The following is a 26,101-nucleotide window of genomic DNA, read 5'->3' on the forward strand; positions in this document are numbered from 1 at the left end:
TCCATTACTGCTTCTGCAAATCTGATTTGCTCAAAAAACACCCAAAAATCACAGACGGAGTCAACACGGAAAGGAACTCTCTACTTGTCTGCTTAGTGCTTACTTCAGAATTTTGTCTTTATTTTTCATTTCTTAGAAAATTTCAATATTTTACTTGTCAACGCTGCCTCGGTTCAGTAGTTCCCCATTTCTGAAATCTGAATAAGTTTTTATAAGAAAATATATGGAGATCATGTCAAGGGCCTCAAGGCAAGACCTGGCCTAGTCAGGGGGAATTTTTAGGAACAGGGTTGCTTCCGAGTTAAAAAATACTTGAGACCCACTTGGTCTCAGGTTTGAAGTAAAGTAGCTATCCCTGGGACCCATGAGCCAGCGAATCTGCACGACGACATAGACATGGTCTTCTCTACGGCTTTCCCTTAGATCTGGAGCTCAAGTTTCTGTTCTGAGATTCAATTCAAGAGCTGAGACGCCCAGGAAAGCAAAATAAAAATCTGGGCTTTTTCCTCTCTCTGTTTCCTTTTTCTTTTCATCTTCTTTGTGTATACAGAACATAGAGAGATGGGATTCGTGGGACTTCAAGAAAACGGGGATGGAGATGGGTTCTCTAACCTTCCCTTGGGAACCAAAAACAAATACAGGAGGATGGATTCGGAGCTTACAGAAGACGAAGACGCCTCACATCTTCATCATCAACAGGTTGGGACTAACAATACGAAGAGATACGTTTTCGCCTGTGCAGTCTTCGCCTCTCTCAACTCTGTGCTTCTGGGCTACGGTGAGTTCCCCCTCTTTAATCTGCTGTTCTTTTCTGTAATACCCCACCTGGCAATACATGGGCTCTATTACTTTTTTTTTCCCTGATAGAGAAAACTCACATCTAAATAGCCGTTCTTTTCTGTGTCTCGTATTGCCACACAAAGTTGTCGGTTTCGTCATCTCTCATACTGAAAATGAAAGGGAACAAATTTGTTTTTGTGGTTGCTGAATTTAGGGGCTCATGTCACTAATATGGCTATATTCTGTGAACCAAGATCTTGGCCAGTTCCGATTATGTTTGTTTAAGAAGAGCACACTTGCCTGAAATTTGGTGTTCTGGAATGTAACATCAGCTTAAGCAAGAACTCCCATTTCTGTAACAATGCAGAGTCGATTGATATTGTCTTCTCATTTGCATTTCATATATTTATATTATTTTCATGGTTTTCATTATTTAACATTGAAGTTGGCATAGCTAGATGAAAGGTTTAATTGGGAAGAATACCACACAACAGCTTATGTATTTTGATCAGCTGATGATGTTGCAAACAATCCAGATGTCAATTTTCAATATTTCCAGCGTTTAATTTTAGAATGAATGTGAAGTCTGAGGCTTTTGGTCTTTATGACCTGCAGATGTGGGTGTTATGAGTGGAGCCATCCTATTCATTCAGGAAGATCTGAAGATAACAGAGGTGCAAGAAGAAGTTCTTGTTGGCTGCTTGAGCATCATCTCACTTTTCGGCAGTTTAGTTGGTGGTAGAACCTCAGATGCCATTGGTAGAAAATGGACAATGGCCTTTGCAGCTATTATATTCCAAGCAGGTGCAGCTATAATGACGCTTGCTCCTTCTTTTAAAGTACTGATGATAGGAAGACTCTTAGCCGGGATAGGGATTGGTTTCGGAGTCATGATTGCCCCTGTTTACATTGCTGAGATATCACCCACCATTGCCAGAGGTTCTTTCACTTCCTTCCCTGAGATTTTCATCAACTTTGGAATCCTTTTAGGTTACGTCTCAAACTATGCATTTTCTGGTCTTTCGCCGCACATAAGCTGGAGAATAATGCTTGCCGTTGGAATCCTGCCCTCGGTCTTTATTGGATTTGCTCTGTTCGTCATACCTGAGTCACCCAGGTGGTTGGCGATGCAGAACCGGATTGAAGAAGCAAGGATGGTCCTTCTGAAGACAATTGAAAATGAGGGAGAGGTGGAACAGAGACTCCAAGAGATACAGCAAGCAGCTGGGACTACTAATGCAGATAAGTCTGAAGAGAAAGCTGTGTGGCGTGAACTCCTAAGCCCTTCACCTGCAGTTCGCCGCATGATGATAACTGGGTTTGGGATTCAATGTTTCCAGCAGATCACAGGTATAGATGCAACTGTATATTACAGCCCCACAATCTTAAAAGCAGCTGGAATTGAGGACAAAACCATGCTTCTTGCTGCAACTGTTGCTGTTGGATTTTCCAAGACTATTTTCATTTTGGTTGCCATTTTACTCATTGACAAAGTGGGGAGAAAACCACTGCTATATGTGAGCACAATTGGGATGACTGTGTGTTTATTTGGATTAAGTCTTACTCTATCTTTAACGAGGGGTGGAGTAGCCATTCCATTGTCAATTTTAGCTGTCTGTGGGAATGTTGCTTTCTTTTCAGTTGGAATTGGCCCTATTTGCTGGGTTTTGACGTCTGAAATCTTCCCTCTCAAATTGCGCGCTCAAGCAGGAGCACTTGGAGCTGTGGGGAATAGGGTGAGCAGCGGCCTAGTTGCCATGTCCTTCCTGTCCCTCTCTCGTGCTATTACAGTGGCAGGAACCTTCTTCATCTTTTTCCTGATTTCGGCTCTCTCCGTCGCCTTTGTTTATTTTTTTGTACCTGAAACAAAGGGGAAGTCTCTGGAGGAGATTGAGTTGCTTTTTCAGAATGTGGGAGGATTGCAAGGTGGTGAGGTGGAGCTTGGAGATGTTGAGCATCTAGTACAAAAACAATGACTGCCTTGTGGGCCAGTGTGATGAACCGAAATCTTCTAGCATGTCTTTCAACTCTACAATTAGCTTGAAGGAAGATAAGGAGCCTTCCCATGGTCACAGAGTAGGCATGCTTCAGTTGGAAATCTTGCTGGTTTCCACTGAACAGAGTTGCTCATTGAATCCTAGCTGCCATTCATGAGTTATACAGCTTCAAAAAGTCCTCTTTCAAAATCCATTCAACCAAGAGGGAAATTATCTGTTATTTTGGGGTTATTATCTAGTCAGAAGCCTTCCTAAACTTATTGAAAGCCTGCTGCAACCAGCCCCTCATGTAAGGTTATAACTGAGAAAATATTAGAAGTTGATTTTAGCTCTAGAGTGCATTTTCTTTCTTCAGGAAATAGCAACAATTGATTTGGCCTTTGTCCTGCTTCTGCTACCATTTTAAAAAAGAAAAGTATTATTTTTCCTTGTCTTTAAATGCAATGTTCCTTTGGGTGGTGTATACAACAGTCAGATTTGAGCTACAATAGATGACAGTACCTGCAAAATCTCTAACATAGTGAACTATTGTATATTTTTTCTTGTTTTGTTCTTCAATATTATTTAATGAGCCTCAATATACTATTGTTAAAGAAAAGAAAATCCAGGCATTGGGGTTTGAATGTTTTGGGTAGCAAGCTGTGTTTGGTAACCATTTTCTCCCCCCCCTCCTCTCTAAATGAATATTCTTCTGTATCTTAGTATTTTTTTATCTACCACCTTGCTCTTTGGTACAAAGATACAAATGCTTGATTAAAATTTTACCAAATGGCATAAAATTATCAGTTATCATTTACATTCATTAGAGGAATAAACTCCACCCTATATATCATAAAAAAGAAGTTAAATGAATATCACCCAGATAGGGATATTAAAATGGCTTATTCGGACCCTCTTACATGCTAGTTTGACAAAAGACTAGTTAAAATTGGATGTGTTGCCATGAGTATACCTGTCTACTAAATGATTTGGAGTATCTGCAATGATTCAAGAGGTACTCCAAATGCCATGGTGGTGCTAATTTTCCTTGAGATATCCTGACTTTGCATTGTTGTCTTAGTACCCTTCAGTACTACTTGAAAATACAATTTTTTTAAATTATATAGTTGGAGTAAGATTAGAGATGAATCACAAACACCCATCCTTGAGAAGGATTGTAACAAAAAACAGCAGCTACCAAAGACTTGACTGCTTGGTAGGGACTGCGCCGATTCATATATGAAAGACATTGTTGGGAAACAAGATCCTAGTACCCCCTCAGTATTTTACTCGATTCAACCAAAACTTGTTGAGTTTGGTAATTTTCCCACCCCCGCATTTCTTGTTCTTAAACAATAGTAATAGTTTATAACTACTTAAATGTATAGCAACTCGTCTTTCTCGTCGGCCTAAAAGACCTCTATACGCAGTTTTGTGATTCTCTTATTATTTTTTGAAAGTTTCCAATTTTTTTTTGTTTTTTAATGTATAATTATTGTATTTAAATTAATCAAAAAATTTGTATTCAAAAAATGAAAAACATGATTCATCCTGACCAAGTTTGACTTGCCCAAATCACCATGTTTTGTTCAGGACGAGTCTGAGTCGAAAAATCTAGCTATCCAACAATGATGAAGATGACATTTAACAGGAATTCAAACAAAGTAGAGATTACTCAATGTGAGCAGGTACTGACATTTACAAGCTTAAGCGTCAAGAGGACCAAGGATCTGAATCTATAAGTTTCAAACATGAAAAATCACAACTAATTTCAACTCACTTTCCTTACCAACAAAAAGTGCGAGAAATAATCCAAGGAATTGGGTTAAAGTGAAGCAAAATTTCAGAGATGCAGTTGTTAAATTCCTATACATTCTTTATTGTATTTTGTACTGGGACAGTGATTGAACTTGGAAAAGAGAAACCAAATTCTCTACACTGTAGAGCAACAATTAAAGGAAAAAGATTTTCTTTTCCCCATCCACGTTCTTTTTTCATTTGAGAATTGAAACAGGGAGAATCAAACAGAATAATGGGAGAAGAGAAATGGGTTGACGAGATCGATCACATTGCCTCATCCCTCTCCTTTAACACCTATGAAGCTAACCTTGTGGTATTGCAGAAGATGCAGTAATCCAACATTATATGACCAATGACACTACCTTCTTCAACCTTCAGCTTTCTACTGTGTTTGTTCCACAGGTGAACTGCCATGCTCTGCCTGCGAATGTATCTAAGCTTTGCAGATACCCATTTTGAATGTACATCATCTTCAGAACTTTGAAAAAGGCTCTGTACTCTACTCCATTCAACTGGATAAAATGCCGGCGGAGGCAAAACAGTGAAGTTAAATCCTGGTTGTCCAGTCATTCTTGAAACAACCCTTGAAACCAGGTAAGGGCCATTGTGACCCCATTTACTTCCATCAAAGGTGAGTGCGAATTCCTCTATGAATTTGAGGAGGAGTGGATGCTTTCTGTCAAATATTAAAACAGCATTATTCAATCGACTCCAGTTTCCAGTTTGAAGGTTAAGTGTCTGTGCTCCGATGACATTTCTTAAATTGGAGAAACTCTTCAAGATAATAACATCAGTGTCGATGTAAACGCCACCAAATTTGTACAGGACAGCCAGTCTAAGCAAATTTGATAAGTTCTGACCCAGAGAAACCTGCCCAGGATCAATTTTTCCATTCTTTAACCGATCGAACCAAGCTTCTGCAGGAGTATTCTTGAATATATAATCGAAATTGGGGGGAATTGCAGTCACCCTGAAGCCTTTCTCCAAGAATGGTTTTAGCATTGGAACTCCTCTTCTCGAGTCCATGGAATTCGAAAGTATGAGCAAACAAGCATTTGGGTGTGACTTAAAAAGGCTCTCTATGCTAATCAACTCTCTGGGACCAAATGATTCCAAAGAAGAAGAAATCCAAGTCATGAAAAAACGAACCTTGCAAGGAGAAGCGGAAGAATTCAAAGATGAGGTGTGAAAGAATTTCTTTACTCTCGTGGAAAATTGCATCGACATGGCGGTGGGCTGCAGAATCATGAACTGGGTCTTCCTCCTTTTGAACGCTCTAGGCCTGTGGGGTTTAGAAGAATTTAATGGAAGCACCGATGACTCCAATTCCTGCCGAAGGGGCAAATGGGTCTTCATTTTAGAACGTGGGATTTCCTCCTTGACTACAGATATGTTAGAAGAAGAAGAAAAGTTTCGTGCTGCTCTTTCGAGTACGTTTTCAGGCGAGAAACTATCGGATTCCAGAGGGATTTGGGGTGAAATACGAACCTGGACACTCAAATTGCTGGCACCACTATAGAACATAAGGACAAGGAGAAAGAAAACAAGAAAAGAGGTTGGGATACAGCAAAGGAAAGCGGAAAGAGAAGTCTTTATTTGATGGAAATGTAGTGGAAGTGAAGAAGGCCCAGAAGGGTCGGTGATGTCTTCATCTATCGCCATTGCGTCTAATTTTTCCTAATTGAGGAGTTTCATACTCCTGTTCCTTTCTTCTTCTTCAGAAATCAGAAATGCCGAGAAGCTCGAAGCTCATTTCAATGGCGGACGCGGCCAAATAGTAGCAACAAAGAAATTATTAGTTAATTTTCATGGAGTCTGAGTTGGATTGATTTAAGAGAGAAAGAGATGAAATGGGAAATGGCTTGGGAGTTGCTGGGTCGGCTTCTTTTGGATCGGCTATTCCTTTGATAAGTAGATAAGTCATGTATTGGTAACGACATGCACATGATTGTGTTTGTTGGCATTTGGCAACCGCATCCCCAACACAATTTGTCAATTTATGTGGTTCTGTCACACTCACACCTCTATGTGATGGAGAAGAAGATCCCCACCAAAATCTCCCCAAATCCAATCAAAGTTCTAACCATTTTGTGAAATTTTCAATCATTTATACTGCTTATTTTAGGTTAAAATGTTGTGGTATCCATAGTTGGAAAATTGGGTTTTGACTGAGGTGAGTTGCTCGAGTTGAGTCAATATTTTGGAAAATTGGGTTAAGAGTCGTGTAGATTTGGTCAAAGTAAAAAATGATGAAACTCAGTAATAAATCGTCTGAGTTAAATAGGATTCAGTATTTTTACTCGAGTCATGACAAACTCAGCGAGTTTAGTCACTTTTAAGAAAAAATCATAAAATTGGTTCACTTAGAAATTGAGTTGAGTGAAATAGTAAATCTACATTCTAAAACAGAAAGAAACCCCCTACTCACTCCATTCTCTTATTCAATGGTATAAACTCAAAATGCCTTGAGATGTGATTCCTTTTGACATTTTTTTTATTTTCTTATAGTTATTTGATTTTATATTAATTTGTATATATATATATTGCATTAAAAATAAGAAAAAAATGTGATTTGCCTTGATCGAGTTTGACAAGACTGAGACACCAAGTTTTTCTCAAAATGAGTCACGAAAAATTGTAAACTAGAAATCAAGATCCGAATTGGTCTAAGTTGATTATGAGCTGGATCAGTCCTGGCTGATTCTATTTTGAATTACATCAGAATAGACTAGAATCAGTGGACTTCGAGAGAAAACCCCCTAAACCCTAGTTTCCATACAAGATTGATCCGATCCAGATTGGTTGGAATTGGGATCAGCCTTGGTAGATTCTGATCCAAGTCGACCCGAATCGCCTGATTTGGTCCGAATAGACCAAGTTTAATCTCCTTTGGATATGACTATTAGGAACCTTTGTATGATTGGAAAGATGAATATTCCTGATTATTTAAAGATGAGGATTCCATTTCTAAAACATGATATATAACTTAATCAGTCAAGCATCTGTTCTTCACTTATAAAAAGAAAGGGAAAGAGAAGCTTGAATGGTTTCAAGGTCAATGTCGGTGGTTAGAATATTTTAATGGTAAACAAAGATAAAATATACATACAGTAATGCTCATCTCTCTTTTGTTATACACTTGAAAAAATGGCATTTGTTTTTTTACAAATTAAGAGGTTTACAACTACCAAAGAGAAATTAGTTTTTTTAAATAATTATTAGTTCCAAAAACATGACAAAATGTATTGTAGAATTATAATCATTACAGCAATGGTCAATAAAGTGGTGTGGAAGACAACTCATTGTTCAATTGGTTAGTGTCTTGTTTGTAGAGTGTAAGCTCCCACGAGATCATGGGTATCATTCCATCATCTTTTACTACTAAGCTCCCATATGCGTTTGCTTTGAGAACTCTCTCTATTTTTTTCCCCTAAACCATGCCATGGAGTTTTGAAACTCATCTTATTGTTTAAACAAACATGTTATGGATACCATGGTATAAAATCTTGCGATAAATCGTCATATTTCGTAAATCTTGACATGTCTGAGATACGAAACACTTTCGAAACCAAAAAATACAATATCTCGTCGATATATCGTGAGATATCGACGATATATCGTGGATCTCACGATATATCGCGAGATATTGAAAAAGTGACAAATAGTGTCACACTAAGGCCCCTTTTATACCATATTTATGAGCTCTTGGTCGATATTTCCCAGAAGCTCTTAAAATCAATTTTCTCTCTTCTTCCTCATTTTTTGCTTTTCTTCCTCCCTTCTAAGCCTCATCCAAGCATTGTTGAAGCTCCTTGTCGCCGGGAAGACGTCGAAGGGTCATCTAAGCTCATCATCCAAGCCTATTTTCATTATTTAAGGTAAATTCTATTTCTCTAAAACTATTTTTTTTAAAAATACTTTGTACAAATGTTATTAGATGTTGATGATATTAATATATATTAGACATCACGAAATTTTTTTCCCATATGTATTTTTTTTATTTTTTTTCTGGTTTTAAAAATTCATTTTCCTACAACTAAAATAGGAAATAATTAGGGATAATATGACTTAGATGGTAATGAATTAAATATATGTTAGACACCAATGGCCGATCTACGGCTTCACAGTGTCGGATTTATTTTTCTGCTCTTAAATAATTCTTTTAATTTTCAAAAATTAAGAAAAATATATAAAAAATTAAAAAAATAGAAATAAATAAGGAAAAAAATGAGTTTTAAGTTTAAAAAATACTGAAAAAATATGAAGGTTATTTCTATATGTTTTGAGATGCATTACCTGTATATTATGTTTACTAATTTTTGATTGTGTTGTGTTAGGTCAATACTTATATTAACATTATATATAAAAAATTGGTTTTAATTATGTGAAAAATATAAGGGTTATGGGAAAAATATTAAATAACTATACAAGTGTATTAGTAATCTAAAAGTGTCAATTGAAGTGCATCTACATTAAGTTTTTTAATTATTTGTGTTACTTACATTGCAGTAAACAAGTATCATTATGGCGGATCGTGATAAACAACATGCGAAGGGCAAGTAAAAGATGGGGGAAAGTAGTCAACAAAGGGGGCGAAGGGAACAAAGAGAACAGAGGGAACAAGAGAGACCAACCAGCCAGCATAGGGGTGACATTGCATGGTTACATGGTACTCCCATTGATGGGGATAAGAGAAAATCTATATGTAACTATTGTCACATGCAATTTATGGGAGGTGGGTCCAGTAGACTTAAACAACATCTGACTGGAGGATCTAAAGATGTTGTAGGTTGTCATATGGTCCCTACTGAAGTAGTCAGGGAGATTGGTGATAGTTTGAGGGCAAGAAAGAAGAGGAAGGCTGACAAGCAAAGGATAAGAGAACAACTTAAGGATACAGTGAGGAGTTCGATGGGAGGAGGAAGACGATACAATGATGATGATGATGATGATGACTCCTCGATGATGATGATGACATTGCGATCGATGACATACAAACAAGCGAGGAGGCTAGGGATTTTAGGCGAACTGTTTCAAGGAGTAGAGTAAGTTTTCAAGATGATCGCAGAGACAAAGAGTAGGGGGTAGTGGAGGAGTGGCGATTCTGGAGGTCCTAGTACTTTGAATCCTTTTAAAAGATCACAAAGTGTGAGGGCAGCCCCAACACCTCTACCAGTACCAGTACCACCATTAACATCTGATCCTAAATTGCATAAGAAGAAAGGAAGCAGTCAACCCAGAATCAAAGGAGTATGGAAGGGGATGAAGGGATTGGTTAAAGAATCAATAGCTAAGTGGATGCTATACCATACCATCCCAGCAAACACTGCACAAGGCCCCCATTATGATACCATGATAGATACCATTGCAGAGGTTGGCCCAGGATTCAAGGGCCCCACCCCATATGAGGTAATGAATGTTTATCTACCTCAACAAAAGAGTGAGATTGATGAGTACATTAGTGAGATGAGGATTATGTGGGAGACATATGGGATGACTATAATGACAGATGGATGGACTGGGCCTACAAGAAAGTCCATCATCAATTTCATGGTTTATTGTGATGGGAGGACAGTGTTCCTCAAATCTGTGGATGCATCCAAAGAGATAAAGGATGCAAAATATATTTACAGATTGTTAAAGGAAGTAGTGGGAAAAGATGTGGGTATTGAGAATGTTGTCCAGATTGTAATGGACAATGGAAGTAACTTCAAGCTGGCCGGTGAGAAGATGATGAACAATAGTAAGTACCGGCTCTTCTAGACTCCTTGTGCAGCCCATTGCATTAACTTAATGCTAAAAGATATGGGAAAGTTAAAGTTGGTGAAGACTGTGGTTGAAAGTGCAAGACAAGTCACCAACTTTGTATACAACCACTCCTATGCACTCAATCTATTGAGAAAAAAATATGGGGGTGACTTGGTTAGGCCTGGCATCACAAGATTTGCCACCAACTACATTGCCCTCAAAAGCATTGAGACAAAGAAGGCCGGGCTGAGAAGCATGTTTGCTTCTGAGGAGTAGTTTGAATGGAAGGGTTCCAAGACTGCAAATGGGAGGGAAGCACAAGCAACGATGTCATCTGAGGACTTCTGGACCAAACTAAGCAAAGTGGTGAAAGTTTTAGAGCCAGTAGTTAAAGTTCTACATGTTGCTGACTCCGCTCTGAAGGGCCCAACCATGTCAGTCCTATATGCTGCAATAGACTTGATGAAAGATAGTGTCTATAGTGTGACTCCTCGCAGTAGCAAACACTTCTTAGATATCATAAATGCTCGCTGGGAGAATTAACTTATGCATCCACTGCATAAGGTTGGTGAGTAAATTTATTTTATGTTTACTAATTCATAGTATTATTATTTACTAATTACCTATGCATTTGACAATACCTCTATTCTATATGTCATATTTCAGCATACTACTTGAACCCTAAGTATCAATATAACAATAAGCTTGGGTTGGAAACTCAACTTATTGATGCTGTGAAACAAGTAGTGAAGAAGTTGGAGCCAGATGGTGCACTACAAGTAATTTGCAATAATGAGGTGAGTTCATTTGAAAACTCAACTTATTGATGCTTTCAAATAAGTAGTGAAGAAGTACTTACTAATTTTTCACATGGGTGTAGATCAAGGTATTTAGGGATGCATTGGGAAGTTTTGGAACTGAGGCTACGATACAAGGCAGAGCACGTGGTGATGCTGGTAATTCTTTTAAGTTTTAAATTACATATGTATTGAAATTTAAAAGTTGAAAGTTGAAACAACATTTGACACATGTCTTTTTTGTTGTAAATTTGTAATGCAGCTGAATGGTGGGTGTTGTATGGGGAATCGACTGAAAACTTAAGAAGAATAGCAATTAAAGTCCTTGTCCAAACATGTTCTGCATCTGGTTGTGAGAGGAACTGGAGTACCTTTGCACTCATCCACTCCAAGAGCCACAACAGATTGGGGTCTCAACGTTTATCTGACATGGTGTATGTGCACTACAACTTGAGGCTGAAACTGCAACACATACGCATGGGACATGAGGAACAGAGGGGCACCATTGATCTAGCTGACATCTTTCAAGTTGACTCAGACGATGAGGACCCTATTGTGGATTGGGTGAGGGATAGAGGTGAGCCAGTGTTGGATGAGGAGGGAGGTAGGTCCGACCCCATGATAGCTTCTGAGATTGGTGCTGATGTGGACGAGTATATGGCTGACGAGGGTCAGATACATGCAAGGGAAGCCTCACCTATACCATTCCAGCCCACTGGTGGCAATGTTGCTGATGATGAAGACTGGTATAAGTCCTCAAATGATGATGATGGTGATGATGGTGATGCTAGTGGTGGTGATGGTGATGCTGGTGGTGGTAATGCTGGTGGTGGTGATGTTGGTGGTGGTGATGCTGGTGAAGAATTTGACGGCATTCTAGAGCGTTATGTGGTAGGCCAGGAGGCCCAGGATACGACACCTGTAGAGCCACTCTGATTCACTGGAGAGACACAGTTTGATCATGCCACACAAGATACGGACCACGGAGCACGTGCCCCTGCACCCCCACCCTCGAGAGGCCCCCTACATACATACAACAGGAAGCGTAGGGGTCGACAAACACAGTTGTAACCTGATCACATGGACATTGATAACCTATCTAGCTCTATTGGTGGTTTGAGTATGGGTGATAGGGAGGGAGGACCGACTGGACATTGGCGTGCCCCATCTTTTGACGCACATACCACTCCATTGGCATCGGATTATGGTGCATCACAACCTTACGGTGGATATGGATATGGATCATCATCATATGGGCAGTTTAGTAGGGTAGGGGACTATGACTACCAGTCCCAGTCCCAGGGACATACTGGATCATCTTTTGTAGATAACATCTTTGCATACCCTAGCGGACCTAGCTACCAACCTCACCTGTCACGCCCCTATTCCAGACAAGGAATATAATATCATATAAAGGGTGACTAGGACGACGCGTGTCATCCTACTAAACCGCCCGGATCACTGACACAGTGTCCCAACGCACAGTCATATCCAATATTAACACAATATAATATCAGAATGCAGAAAAGAGGAATATTACATTCCAAGGATCAGTAGTATTGCGGAAGCGTATAAATCGAATAGTTACAAGATGTTCAAAGCTAGATGATAAATACAGTAATTAGTTACATTTCCAATGATCATCTAATAACTATCAAAAATGGTATTACAGTAAGTATTTCACCATAGGCCTTAGCCTCAAAAGTAATCAAAAAGGGATCGAGTCCCGAATATCCTCACGGCCCGTAGGCACAATCATCGCAAGGACACCCGTCGCCATGTTCCTCAAACACGGCCTCCGGTTCCTCCTCACCGATCTCATCGTATCCCGAGGGCTGAACTCCAAGTCCCGCGAGATATCCTTCACCTGCACCATAATCTAAAAAAATGTGCGCACGAGGGGTTAGCTCCAGGCCGAGCGTGAGGGGATGGGAATGCACAAACACGCAATTCACATAGTCCAATGATGCATGCACATGTTAAGTTCATTTTTCCACCTAACAAACAACTAAGTCAATGGCATATGCTATCGTGACAACTCGGGAGACACGTGGGTCACTTAACTTATCGCCACAATGAAACCTCAATTGTCACGTGGGACCTACGCCGATCGAAGCCTCCAAGACCACTCAGTGGCAGACCCCTGATAACCAATACTACCATGACTGGCCTCTCCCACCTCCACAGAATCCGGTGTACTGATTACCCAACACCTAAACCCCTGTTGGTAAGGGTCGTAGCATAAGGGTGTGAAATCCTAGCCACAATATACTACATGCAAGTCCTATCGTCCCGAGAGGTAATCCGGGCGCATCAACTTTTCATCTGGTTTAGTGCCCGGTTACCAGCACGGCACGGCGCATACAGTTCAACATGACATTCAACATAATTTCTTCATAAATGTTTATAGAGTTCGGGGTTCCGGCACCGGTACCCACCGGCACCGAGACCCATCAAGATACAACATTACCAATCAACATTATAACAAATAGATATAAAATTATGCAATATGCGCAAACATGCTTATTAATTATAATGAGTACATAATATATAATGCAATAATAATAACAAGCCCATACAACCAAACCCACTCACAACGTATACGCCAAGCACCCAGTTTATCAGTTGTCGCCTCGATCAAGCAATAAGCCACAAAAGTGAATATTTTAACCTATACAAAGAGTGGAATAAGGTTAAACGAGCGAAAGGAACGGATCCCCAAAAGATCTCCCATAAACACTTAAGTATAAGGTTTCAGAGACGAAGTGGTTGCAGGAGTGGTTTCATGCCCAAATTCTGCAACCACATGTAAATCCTAGGAAACCGGGACAGTTTTAGTCAAGGTCGGATGCAGATGTGGTTTCAGAAAAACTGAATCCAAGTGTAAATCCGACCTTCACAGAATCCTTCTCGGGAAGGTAGTTTCAGGGGGGTTTCTTGCAGGTCTGAAATCACATGTAACCCTCACACCTTCAGGTCCAAAATCCGAAGGATTCCCCTCCAAGGACCCCATTTCAAGTGGTTTTTAAGGCACAAGGACTTCTAGAAAACTCTATCCTAAGCTCCTTAGGGTCCAACCTTAAATCTCCCAAATGGCAATGAGAACCCTCACATTAGAGCTCATAATGGAGTGAACTAACTCCACCATAGCTTGGCTTTAAAGCTCCATCTACTCCCTAGGTTCCAAGAGAGATCTAGGTCAATCCCTCCCATTACCCAACCCCTTTTTGAAATCCAAAATAGACGAAGGAAGAAGCTTACCTACCCCCAAGATGAGAGCTCCACGATTTCTGGCCCAAGAGATGGGGTCTCCACCTTCCTCCAAGCCTCTCTCTCCTTCCTCTTTCTCTTCCTCTCCTCTTTCTCTCCTCTTTCTCTCCTCCACGATTTAGGGTAGAAGAGGATGTTGAAGAAGAAGTGATGTTCTCTCCCCCTCCTCCTCTCTTTTATAATAAATGGGTCTATGGGTACCCTTAGTCAAATGGGTCATGAGGCCTAATGGGTCAACCCATTAGTCCTATGTGGGTAAGTGGATGGAATAACCCATCATTGGGCCAATAGGTTAAATGGGCCTGCCCACAACCTTAATTAAGGAAAAGCCCATTCTTAGATGGGCTCATATGAGATGGGTATAAGTCCCCAATGTACTTCCTAAAGGTACGCGGGACCCGAACTTAAATTATTCCCTTCTCTCATGAAATAGCTCGAGCGGTTCAAGCCCGGACCCGCACTTCGAGGTTACCAAGGGAAGAATAATTAATAAGACTTGAGGCTAGAACTTACTTTTCCCCCTGTCATGGTTTATTACCCATGACCCCGAACAGCTTCGCCACGGCAACGCTAAGCTCATCACCGAACGAAATATCCAGCTGAGGTGACGGTCCAGGATGCTCTCTCCTGAACTCCTCGCTTCCCGGGCTGGTACTTGGAGGGTAGTCGACGAAGTCGCCGTCCACGAACTTTCCCCACTGGCGGTTGAGGAATCTTTCCTCCACAGGCAAACCCGTGCTGTGGTCAACGATTTTGTAGCTAGGTTTGACCATCATGGAGAACAGGTCACCAGCATACATGGCAGCGGTATCTACACGTCACGAGAAGAAATGATATTTAATTATATCCCGGGGTACGGGTATAACATCCCCCCCCACCTTATAAGAAATTTCGTCCTCGAAATTTGACGTACCTTGTAAATAGGCAAGAAAAGGGTATTTTGCCCGCATTTCTACCTCTGCCTCCCAAGAAGCTTCCTCTTCCGGATGGTTGCACCATTTTATCTTCACATAATGAATGGGCGGTTGCGAAGATGAACAACCTTCTGTCCAAAATCTTTTAGCGACTCTTTATAGGACATGTCGGCCGCAAGTTACGGTGGTTCATGCGTCAATACATGGCTTGGATCATGGACATACTTCCTCAACATAGACACGTGGAAGACGTCGTGCACACCTTCTAAAGATGGAGGGAGTGCTAACCGATATGCCACCGGTCCAATCCGTGCAAGGATCTCAAAAGGTCCTATAAATCTCGGACTCGGCTTGCCCTTCTTGTGAAACGCATCACCCCTTTGGAGGGTGATACCTTAAGGAACACTTTATCGCCAACAGTGAACTCAAGGTCCTTCCTTCTCAAGTCCGCATAACCCTTGCTCTGGATGAGCCGCCTTGATCCGCTCACGAATCAAGTCCACCTTCTCGCATGTTGCCTGAATCAACTCGGGTCCAAGAATACGCCGTTCACCTACTTCGTCCCAATATAACGGTGTCCGACACTTCTTCCCATATCGAGCCTCAAACGGTGCCATGCCTATAGTAGCCTGGTAATCGTTATTGTAAGCAAACTCAATAAGTGAGAGATGCTCGTCCCGTGCCTTGCATATCAATGGCACAAGCTCGGAGCATATCTTCTAATGTCCGAATAGTCCTCTCCGATTGTCCGTCGGTTTGATGGTGGAAGGCTGTACTAAAACTCAACAGTGTACCCATTGCCTTCGAAACCCTCCCAGAACTTAGATGTAAATCGGGATCCCGATCGGAGATGATCTTGCGACAGAACTCCGTGTAGACGAACTACATTATCAATGTACAAGTGAGCCAGCTTGTCCATCGAATAGGTAATCTTCATGGGGATGAAGTGAGCCGTCTTTGTCAATCTGTCAACGACAACCCATATGGTATCGACACCTCTAGGCGTGCGGGGCAACCCGGTGACAAAATCCATGGTAACATGCTCCCACTTCCACTCTGGAACAGGCAATGACCGTAAGAGGCCATGAGGTCTTGTCGTCCGCCTTCACTGCGACAAGTAAGACATTTTGCCACATACTCAGCCACATCCCTCTTCATTCCACTCCACCAAGAATATTCCTTGAGATCTCTATACATCTTCGTACTACCTGGATGAATAGAATAGGGAGAGTCATGGGCCTCGCTAACACTTCCTTCCTCAACTGAGGGTTACTAGGAACACATAGCCGTTGTCTGAACATGAGAACACCACTCTCTGTTAAAGTAAAATCCAGTTCCCGCTGCGTGTCCCCCTTGATAGCCTCGATAACCTTTTGAACCTCCTCATCAGAAGCCTGGGCTGATTGAATTCGCCCTACCAGTGTGGATTGTATTGATAAAGCTGATAGAGATAAGGTAACACCATCAACCAGTAATTCCAGGTCCATCCTTCTAGCTTCCTCGATGAGTTTCTCACTGGCTGCTAGTGATGCCAGTGACAAGGACTGAGATTTCCGGCTCAGCGCATCCGCTACTACATTTGCCTTGCCTGGGTGGTAATGGATAGTACAATCATAATCTTTCAACAACTCCAACCACCGTCGCTGCCTCATATTGAGCTCCTTTTGTGTAAAGAAGTATTTGAGGCTCTTGTGATCACTGTATATTTCGCTCTTCTCACCATATAAATAATGTCTCCGGATCTTGAGCAAAAACCACATGCAAGCTCCAAATCATGGGTCGGGTAGTTCTTCTCATAGTCCTTCAATTGCCGAGAAGCATAGGCCACTACCTTCCCATCTTGCATTAGAACACAACCCAAACCCATTTTAGATGCATCATGTAGACTACCATCCCTCCAGTACCATTAGGAATGGTAAGTACTTGGAGCGGAAACCAACCTCGCTTGAGCTCTTGGAAGCTCTTTTCACATGCTATCGACCACTCGAACTTCACTCCCTTCCGGTCGATCGTGTCATAGGAGCGGAGAGCCTTGAGAAGTTCTCAATAAATCTCTGTAATATCCAGCTAGTCCCAGGAAACTACGAATGTCCGCCACATTCTTGGGTATCGCCAATCAACTATCGACTTCACCTTGCCAGGGTCAACCTCTATACCCTTACCAGAAACAAGGTGTCCCGAAATGCCACTGTTGTAGCCAAAACTCACACTTACCGAATTTGGCGTACAATCGCTTCTCCCTTAGGCGTTGCAATACTAGGCGGAGATGGTCCGCATGCTCCTCGTCGCTCTTGGAATAGACCAAGATGTCATCAATGAAGACAATGACATACTTGTCTAGAACATCGTGGAACACCCGGTTCATCAACTCCATAAAAGCGGCCGGGGCATTGGTCAGCCCGAAGGACATGACCAAGAACTCATAATGACCATAGCGAGATCTCGAATCTTTGTCTTGCGATATCACTATTTCGATCTTCAATCGATGGTACCCGACCGGAGATCAATTTTCGAGAACACCTTCGCACCTGTAGTTGATCGAATAGATCATCGATCCTAGGCAAAGGATACCGGTTCTTGATTGTCAATTTGTTGAGCTCACGGTAGTCAATGCACAGACACATACTACCGTCCTTCTTTTTCACAAACAACACAGTGCTCCCCAAGGAGATACACGGTCTAATGAAACCCTTCTTCAACAGGTCATTCAACTGCTCTTGTAGCTCCTTTAGCTCAGTTGGGGCCATCCTGTAAGGTGCCTTGGATACTGGGGCTGCACCAGGAATCAGATCTATCATGAACTCTGTCTCGCGATCTGGTGGCAACCGCGTTAGATCCTCAGGAAAGACATCTGGAAAGTCTTTCACCACGTACAACTCTTCCAAAGGCCTGCCTTTGGCTTCAGTGTCTATCACAGATGCTAGATAACACTGACATCCCTCTGCCAACAACTTCTGTACTTGGAGGGCAGAGATGATAACTTTCTTGGGTCTCTCCCGCTTAGTACCCATAAACACAAACTCTTCACCTTCAGCTGGTTTGAATAGAACCTTCCTCTCTGAACAGATTAGACTGGCTTTGTGAGTTGATAGCCAATCCATTCCCAAAATCACATCAAAGTCTTTCATATCCAGCAGTACTAAGCTTGCTTCGAGTCCGTGACCACCCACACATACCGGGCAAGGATCACAAACCGAGTTAAGTTCAACCTTGCTACCCGTTGGTGTACTGACTATCAGTTTCTGGGCCATTAGCTTTGGTTCAATGGACATCTTCTTAGCAAAACTAGGGGACACAAAAGAGTGTGATGCCCCCGAATCAAATAAAGCATAAGCAGGCTGAGAGCAAACAAGAACGACACCTGACAAGCAACAGACAACCAATCATAGAAACAAAAGCTATTATATGCACATCTTAAGAGTAGAGTGCATTACCTGTAATAACACTGGGATCGGCCTGGGCCTCTTCATTTGTCACAGAATACACCCGACCTTGAGATCTATGGGCCGGAGCAGAAGAAGAGAACGCACAATCGCTTGGCTTGGGGTGCCTTCGTAGCCGCACTGGAGGACCTATCATCCGCGGATGAGGACAGTCTCGAACCATATGCCCGGACTCCTTGCAATTGTAACATATGAGAGTCTGGGAACCATAGTGAGGAGTTGATGTAGGCCTGGGTGCTTGCACCGCATCTGACCTCCGGGACTGGACCGGAAAAGTAGTAGTGTAAGATCCTCTCTTTTGGAATTTTGTGGATCCCCTAGGTTCATGAGAGGTCATGGGCCTTTTACCAGCCTGAATGGCCCTGTAATTCTCTCTCTGCTGGTCCTCAATCACCTTAGCGGCCTGGACCGTCTCAGCATAAGTACGGTACTTGTGTAGCACCACAGAAGTACTAATGCTAGGTCTAAGCCCCTTCTCAAACTTTCTAGCCTTCACATTCTCGGCCTTCATGTGTCCGGGCGAAGTAAAACGACTCCTCAAAAGCTTTTGGTACTCAAGGACCGATTTGGATCCTTGAAAGAAGCTCATAAACTCAGACTCCTTCCTATCACGGAAGTTTTGAGGGAAGAAATTTTTGAAGAATACTTCCTTGAATTGAGCCCAAGTTGCCTCTCGGGTGAGTTGCCCAAAAATGGTCTTTAGAGGAGAGCCACCACGCATCGAATCACCCCGGAGCTGGTAGGTAGCACACCGGATCTTGTCCGTGTCATTGCACTGTATCACTTCAAAGATTCTCTCAAGATCCCTTATAAATGTTGCCGGGAAAAAGGAATCATGGGCCATCTTGTAGAAGGTTGGAGGACGATGTTTCTGAAATCTCTCCGATAACCTAGCAGCATCCACCCAAGCCGGAGTCACCGCTTGGACCGAAGGAGCCACAGAAGTGGAAGGTAGAATAGGTGCTGGCACCTCTTGTGTCAAAGGAATTCGGCAGTGGCTTGAGCCAGGAGGAACACTAGGTACAGCAGAACCCACGGGCAGGTGGGGAGGATTGACTTGCACAGGAGGAGGCACTGGCTGCCTTTCCCTAACAAAGGCTTGGAACATAGCAGTCATGTTTTGCATAAATTGGCGCTGCTCTTGTTGCGCCTCCCTATGCTCTCGTTCCATGGATTGCAACCTATTGCTCAACAACGCGGCGACATCCGCATTATTACTAATTGGCGGTGCTACCGGTAGAACCGTATTCGAAGCCTCACCGGCCTCTTCCCTAGCAGGAGAACGGTTGGCATTTGACCGTGTATTAACCATGGTTCACACCTGGTTACAGTCAACACCCACAGTTATAGGCACAATTGCAATATTAAGCAAACCAATCAAAAAATCGATTTGCAAAGGTAAACATAGGTTACACGAGGGGTAAGGGAAGCAATAATGAGGGTAATAAACATTAGAAACAAGTTGGTTAAGCAAAACAGGGTCAAAAAAACCCTTTCTGGCCGGGTCGGATTTACATGCGGTTTCACTAGGCTGCATCCGAGTGTAAATCCGACCTTCACAGGACCAAAGGCTGGTCTCGGGAATCCGCGGATTCACAGTCGGATTCAAAATCTTGCATCCGAGTGTAAAACCGCATGGCCCAAAAACAGAATTTCTCACTCGAACTCTCTTTCAAAACCCAAATTTCTTTTTCCAAACACTCCCTACGCTCTGGAGAACCCAAAACCGCACTCGTTCCTTGCTCCCTCTCCCTTCTAGGTGGATTTTTGGCACTCAATCCACGCACAACAGCTCCGATCGAGTTCAGGTATGCCCTCTTCCCTCTCTATCGATCTATCTCTTTCTCCTTTCGACTTCTATTATGGAGAAACCCCAAAATCCATTTCGGGTTTACAAGATTTGGGTTTTTTTGTTTTCTCCTAGCTATTTAGATGGATTTTTGTCCATCCTACCTTCGTTTCCCTTCATATGCAACCTAGTTGGGGCATTTCCCCCAATCTTGCACCATCACCAAGGGTTTGGGTTGGATTTTGGAGAAATCCCCAAACCCTAACCGAAATTCTATGTCTTTTTGCCCAATTCAAGTTCGGTTTTGCTAGGTAGGCTTGGTGTATATAATTTGGGGTTGTCTCAAGCCATTACTTATTTATTTCTTGCAAATTGGAACTTCAAGAATCACATCTGAATTTTCTTTTAGAGATTCAAGCATTATTTACCACAATTTAGCTCCATATATTGCTTGAACTAGGTATTTAGTATAAACTTCATGTGTTAGGTGTACTATGGCCATGTATGTATATTGTTTACCATGTCATTCAACTTCCAAACACAAAACTGAAAATTTCCTCTTTGGATCTCTTAGTATATTTCTTATCAAATCAGTCCAACTTTGTTTGAACTAATTGCTTGTATGATATAATGCTTCTCCAAGCATAATGTGGCCATGTACATTTATCCTCTATGAGTGCATCTACATGTTGGCCATGCATCAAGGTCTAGGTTCTAATTCCTTGTTTCTTTTCATTGTATATCTTCTTAGGCCTTAATATCCAAGCATTAACTTAATATATTTCTGTATTCTCGGCCTTCTTTGGTTGCAGGTTAGGGAATCTAAATGGCTCCTAGAACAAGGCGTGCACGGGCCGAACAAGCTGCCCCAGTTGCTTTGGATACGCAATGGTTCCAAGACCTAGAGAAACAGGAGATGTACCAAGACCACTTTCGCTTTAAGAATATCTTGGAGGGAAGAGATGTGGTACTGGAAGACCTCAAGGCCTACAAGGTAGGGCCGAGATTTGAAGCACTGGGGTGGTCCAACCTCCTCAACCTTCCAGAGCCATTCTATCCCAAGCTCGTTCGTCACTTCTACGCCAACCTGCACACCGAGAACCTAGGCACACGAGATTACCGGATCCTCTCTTATGTCAAGGGAGTCACCATATCCTTCACAGGGGCACAGTTGGCAGGCATCCTCAATGTAGCTATCTGGGGAGAGAAGACCTATTGCGCACCATGGAAGAATCCCTACTCCTTTCTCAGGAGAGAGGCATACAGGGAGTTATACAGGGAGCTTACACGTGGGGCATTCGAGAAGAAAGTGCCTGAGACTTCTTTTGCCAATTCTCCCAGGATACTGAGTCGGATTGTGCAGCACAACATCGTGCCTATAGCCGGTCACCGCACCATGCCTTCCATCTTCGTAGGCTATGTGGCCTATCACCTCTACAAAGGTATCCCCATCTGCCTGCCCTACATTATCATGCGGACCATGGATCATGCGGGGCGAAATCCCAGGAGGAACTTAGATTTACCCTATGGGAGGTTGCTCACTACTATTTTCCAGCATTTTGGAGTTGACTTGAGTGAGGAGGATCAAGACTTAACCGAAGATCCACCTCTAGATCGTAACGCAGTGGCGAGGATGCGAATTGCGATGGATGCATATAGTGATGGGGAGCCATTGGTCCCAGCAGAGGGTCACGGGCCTGAGCCTCAGGTACAGGAGCCTCCTCCTCAGCCGGCTGTGCATGCGGCCTCTTCATCCGGCACTGCTCCTAGTGGGTCTGACATCGACAGGATTCTTGCAACTCTGGGCCAGATGAGCACCAGCATGGCTCAGGGGTTTGAAGGAGTGAACACTAGGCTCGATGCATCAGACAGACGCATGGAGAGCCTCGAGCAGCAGATGGAGGACTTGCACTCCTACCTCCATGATGAGGGCACAGAGGACGAGCCCAGTAGTGATGATGAGATGGAGCAGTAGACCTCCTGTCCATTCCCACCATGCTCTCAATGGACCCCTAGCTTTTTGTCTTACCATGCAGCAAATTTATTTTTCTTTTTCTTGGTTGTAAGAATTCGAAGTCTACAGTTCAGCTGAATTTTGTTGTAATCACTCATTTGGCTTATGGAAATGTATTAACAGCTGAACCTAAGGAATATATCTATAAATATATACACATGTCTTTTCCTTCCACTGTTGTGCCTATTATTTGCTATTGTCTTCGGCTTTCTCCCTAAGCTAGCCTTCTCCCTAGCATTCACACACATTCAATTATGCATTGTTAGAAGCTTTTATTTTAGCAACCTATTGTGTAGAGTAAATCACAATTCCGCTAGACTGTGGCTGGTGCAGAGCATCTCGCTCTGATACCACGCTGTCACGCCCCTATTCCAGACAAGGAATATAATATCATATAAAGGGTGACTAGGACGACGCGTGTCATCCTACTAAACCGCCCGGATCACTGACACAGTGTCCCAACGCACAGTCATATCCAATATTAACACAATATAATATCAGAATGCAGAAAAGAGGAATATTACATTCCAAGGATCAGTAGTATTGCGGAAGCGTATAAATCGAATAGTTACAAGATGTTCAAAGCTAGATGATAAATACAGTAATTAGTTACATTTCCAATGATCATCTAATAACTATCAAAAATGGTATTACAGTAAGTATTTCACCATAGGCCTTAGCCTCAAAAGTAATCAAAAAGGGATCGAGTCCCGAATATCCTCACGGCCCGTAGGCACAATCATCGCAAGGACACCCGTCGCCATGTTCCTCAAACACGGCCTCCGGTTCCTCCTCACCGATCTCATCGTATCCCGAGGGCTGAACTCCAAGTCCCGCGAGATATCCGTCACCTGCACCATAATCTAAAAAAATGTGCGCACGAGGGGGTTAGCTCCACTGAGCCAGTGAGGGGATGGGAATGCACAAACACGCAATTCACATAGTCCAATGATGCATGCACATGTTAAGTTCATTTTTCCACCTAACAAACAACTAAGTCAATGGCATATGCTACTGTGACAACTCGGGAGACACTGTGGGTCACTTAACTTATCGCCACAATGAAACCTCAATTGTCACGTGGGACCTACGCCGATCGAAGCCTCCAAGACCACTCAGTGGCGACCCGATAACCAATACTACTATGATGGCCTCTCCCACCTCCACGAATCCGGTGTCGATTACCCAACACCTAAACCCCTGTTGGTAAGGGTCGTAGCATAAGGGTGTGAAATCCTAGCCACAATATACTACATGCAAGTCCTATCGTCCCGAGAGGTAATCCGGCGCATCAACTTTTCATCCGGTTTAGTGCCGGTTACACAAGACGGCACGGCGCATACAGATTCAACATGACATTCAACATAATTTCTTCATAAATGTTTATAGAGTTCGGGGTTCCGGCACCGAGACCCATCAAGATACAACATTACCAATCAACATTATAACAAATAGATATAAAATTATGCAATATGCGCAAACATGCTTATTAATTATAATGAGTACATAATATATAATGCAATAATAATAACAAGCCCATACAACCAAACCCACTCACAACGTATACGCCAAGCACCCAGTTTATCAGTTGTCGCCTCGATCAAGCAATAAGCCACAAAAGTGAATATTTTAACCTATACAAAGAGTGGAATAAGGTTAAACGAGCGAAAGGAACGGATCCCCAAAAGATCTCCCACAAACACTTAAGTATAAGGTTTCGAGACGAAGTGGTTGCAGGAGTGGTTTCATGCCCAAATTTCGCAACCACATGTAAATCCTAGGAAACGGGACGTTTTAGTCAAGGTCGGATGCGGATGTGGTTTCGAAAAACTGAATCCAAGTGTAAATCCGACCTTCACGTAATCCTTCTCGGGAAGGTAGTTTCGGGGGGTTTCTTGCGGTCCGAAATCACATGTAACCCTCACACCTTCAGGTCCAAAATCCGAAGGATTCCCTCCAAGGACCCCATTTCAAGTGGTTTTTAAGGCACAAGGACTTCTAGAAAACTCTATCCTAAGCTCCTTAGGGTCCAACCTTAAATCTCCCAAATGGCAATGAGAACCCTCACATTAGAGCTCATAATGGAGTGAACTAACTCCACCATAGCTTGGCTTTAAAGCTCCATCTACTCCCTAGGTTCCAAGAGAGATCTAGGTCAATCCCTCCCATTACCCAACCCCTTTTTGAAATCCAAAATAGACGAAGGAAGAAGCTTACCTACCCCCAAGATGAGAGCTCCACGATTTCTGGCCCAAGAGATGGGGTCTCCACCTTCCTCCAAGCCTCTCTCTCCTTCCTCTTTCTCTTCCTCTCCTCTTTCTCTCCTCTTTCTCTCCTCCACGATTTAGGGTAGAAGAGGATGTTGAAGAAGAAGTGATGTTCTCTCCCCCTCCTCCTCTCTTTTATAATAAATGGGTCTATGGGTACCCTTAGTCAAATGGGTCATGAGGCCTAATGGGTCAACCCATTAGTCCTATGTGGGTAAGTGGATGGAATAACCCATCATTGGGCCAATAGGTTAAATGGGCCTGCCCACAACCTTAATTAAGGAAAAGCCCATTCTTAGATGGGCTCATATGAGATGGGTATAAGTCCCCAATGTACTTCCTAAAGGCACGCGGGACCCGAACTTAAATTATTCCCTTCTCTCATGAAATAGCTCGAGCGGTTCAAGCCCGGACCCGCACTTCGAGGTTACCAAGGGAAGAATAATTAATAAGACTTGAGGCTAGAACTTACTTTTCCCCCTGTCATGGTTTATTACCCATGACCCCGAACAGCTTCGCCACGGCAACGCTAAGCTCATCACCGAACGAAATATCCAGCTGAGGTGACGGTCCAGGATGCTCTCTCCTGAACTCCTCGCTTCCCGGGCTGGTACTTGGAGGGTAGTCGACGAAGTCGCCGTCCACGAACTTTCCCCACTGGCGGTTGAGGAATCTTTCCTCCACAGGCAAACCCGTGCTGTGGTCAACGATTTTGTAGCTAGGTTTGACCATCATGGAGAACAGGTCACCAGCATACATGGCAGCGGTATCTACACGTCACGAGAAGAAATGATATTTAATTATATCCCGGGGTACGGGTATAACATCACCAGCCATACATGCAGCCAATGCCATCGCCTCTTACGCCGGCGCCAACATCATATCACAGTGGATCATCTTCTTCACGGACTGGATCGATTGGTAACCCTAGTTTATATCCTAGGATAGGTTACCTACAGTATGTTGATGATTCCATTTACGTGACACTTGTAGATGACTACACTCGTTTCTTCTCTGATTCTATACCGTGGTCCACATATGTCCTTCAAATAGAGAGCAATGGACGTCGACTCCAGCGAGGCATGAGTGGGATTGATCCAGGGAGGCACATCAACTACTATTAGCAGTTTAGCACTTGTAATTTGTAACTTAAGTTGTGATTTCATTAATCTATGTGTATTTAACTATTTATACATTAGGGTCGGCGACCGTATGTCAATCAAGGGTGCAAGCCCAAACACCAATTGGAATTCACATTTTTACAATTTTATGGTTTAAATGTGTTTATTAAGCTTAAATAAGG

General features: G+C 42.7%; 2 protein-coding genes across 2 annotated transcripts; one reads left to right on the forward strand and one right to left on the reverse strand.

Moving 5' to 3' along the window:
• The first annotated feature begins 304 nt into the window (after positions 1-304).
• LOC122640623 (probable polyol transporter 4) lies at positions 305-3,163 on the forward strand. Its single transcript, XM_043833837.1, has 2 exons — positions 305-778; positions 1,396-3,163. Exons 1-2 carry the CDS (start codon positions 562-564, stop codon positions 2,754-2,756), a joined length of 1,578 nt encoding a protein of 525 aa, XP_043689772.1. The 5' UTR covers positions 305-561; the 3' UTR covers positions 2,757-3,163.
• A 1,618-nt stretch (positions 3,164-4,781) lies between these two features.
• LOC122640624 (lactosylceramide 4-alpha-galactosyltransferase) lies at positions 4,782-6,361 on the reverse strand. Its single transcript, XM_043833838.1, has one exon. It carries the CDS (start codon positions 6,216-6,218, stop codon positions 4,851-4,853), a length of 1,368 nt encoding a protein of 455 aa, XP_043689773.1. The 5' UTR covers positions 6,219-6,361; the 3' UTR covers positions 4,782-4,850.
• Between the last annotated feature and the right edge of the window lie 19,740 nt (positions 6,362-26,101).

The sequence above is a fragment of the Telopea speciosissima genome, chromosome 9, assembly GCF_018873765.1.
Source record: "Telopea speciosissima isolate NSW1024214 ecotype Mountain lineage chromosome 9, Tspe_v1, whole genome shotgun sequence".
Lineage (NCBI taxonomy): Eukaryota > Viridiplantae > Streptophyta > Magnoliopsida > Proteales > Proteaceae > Telopea > Telopea speciosissima.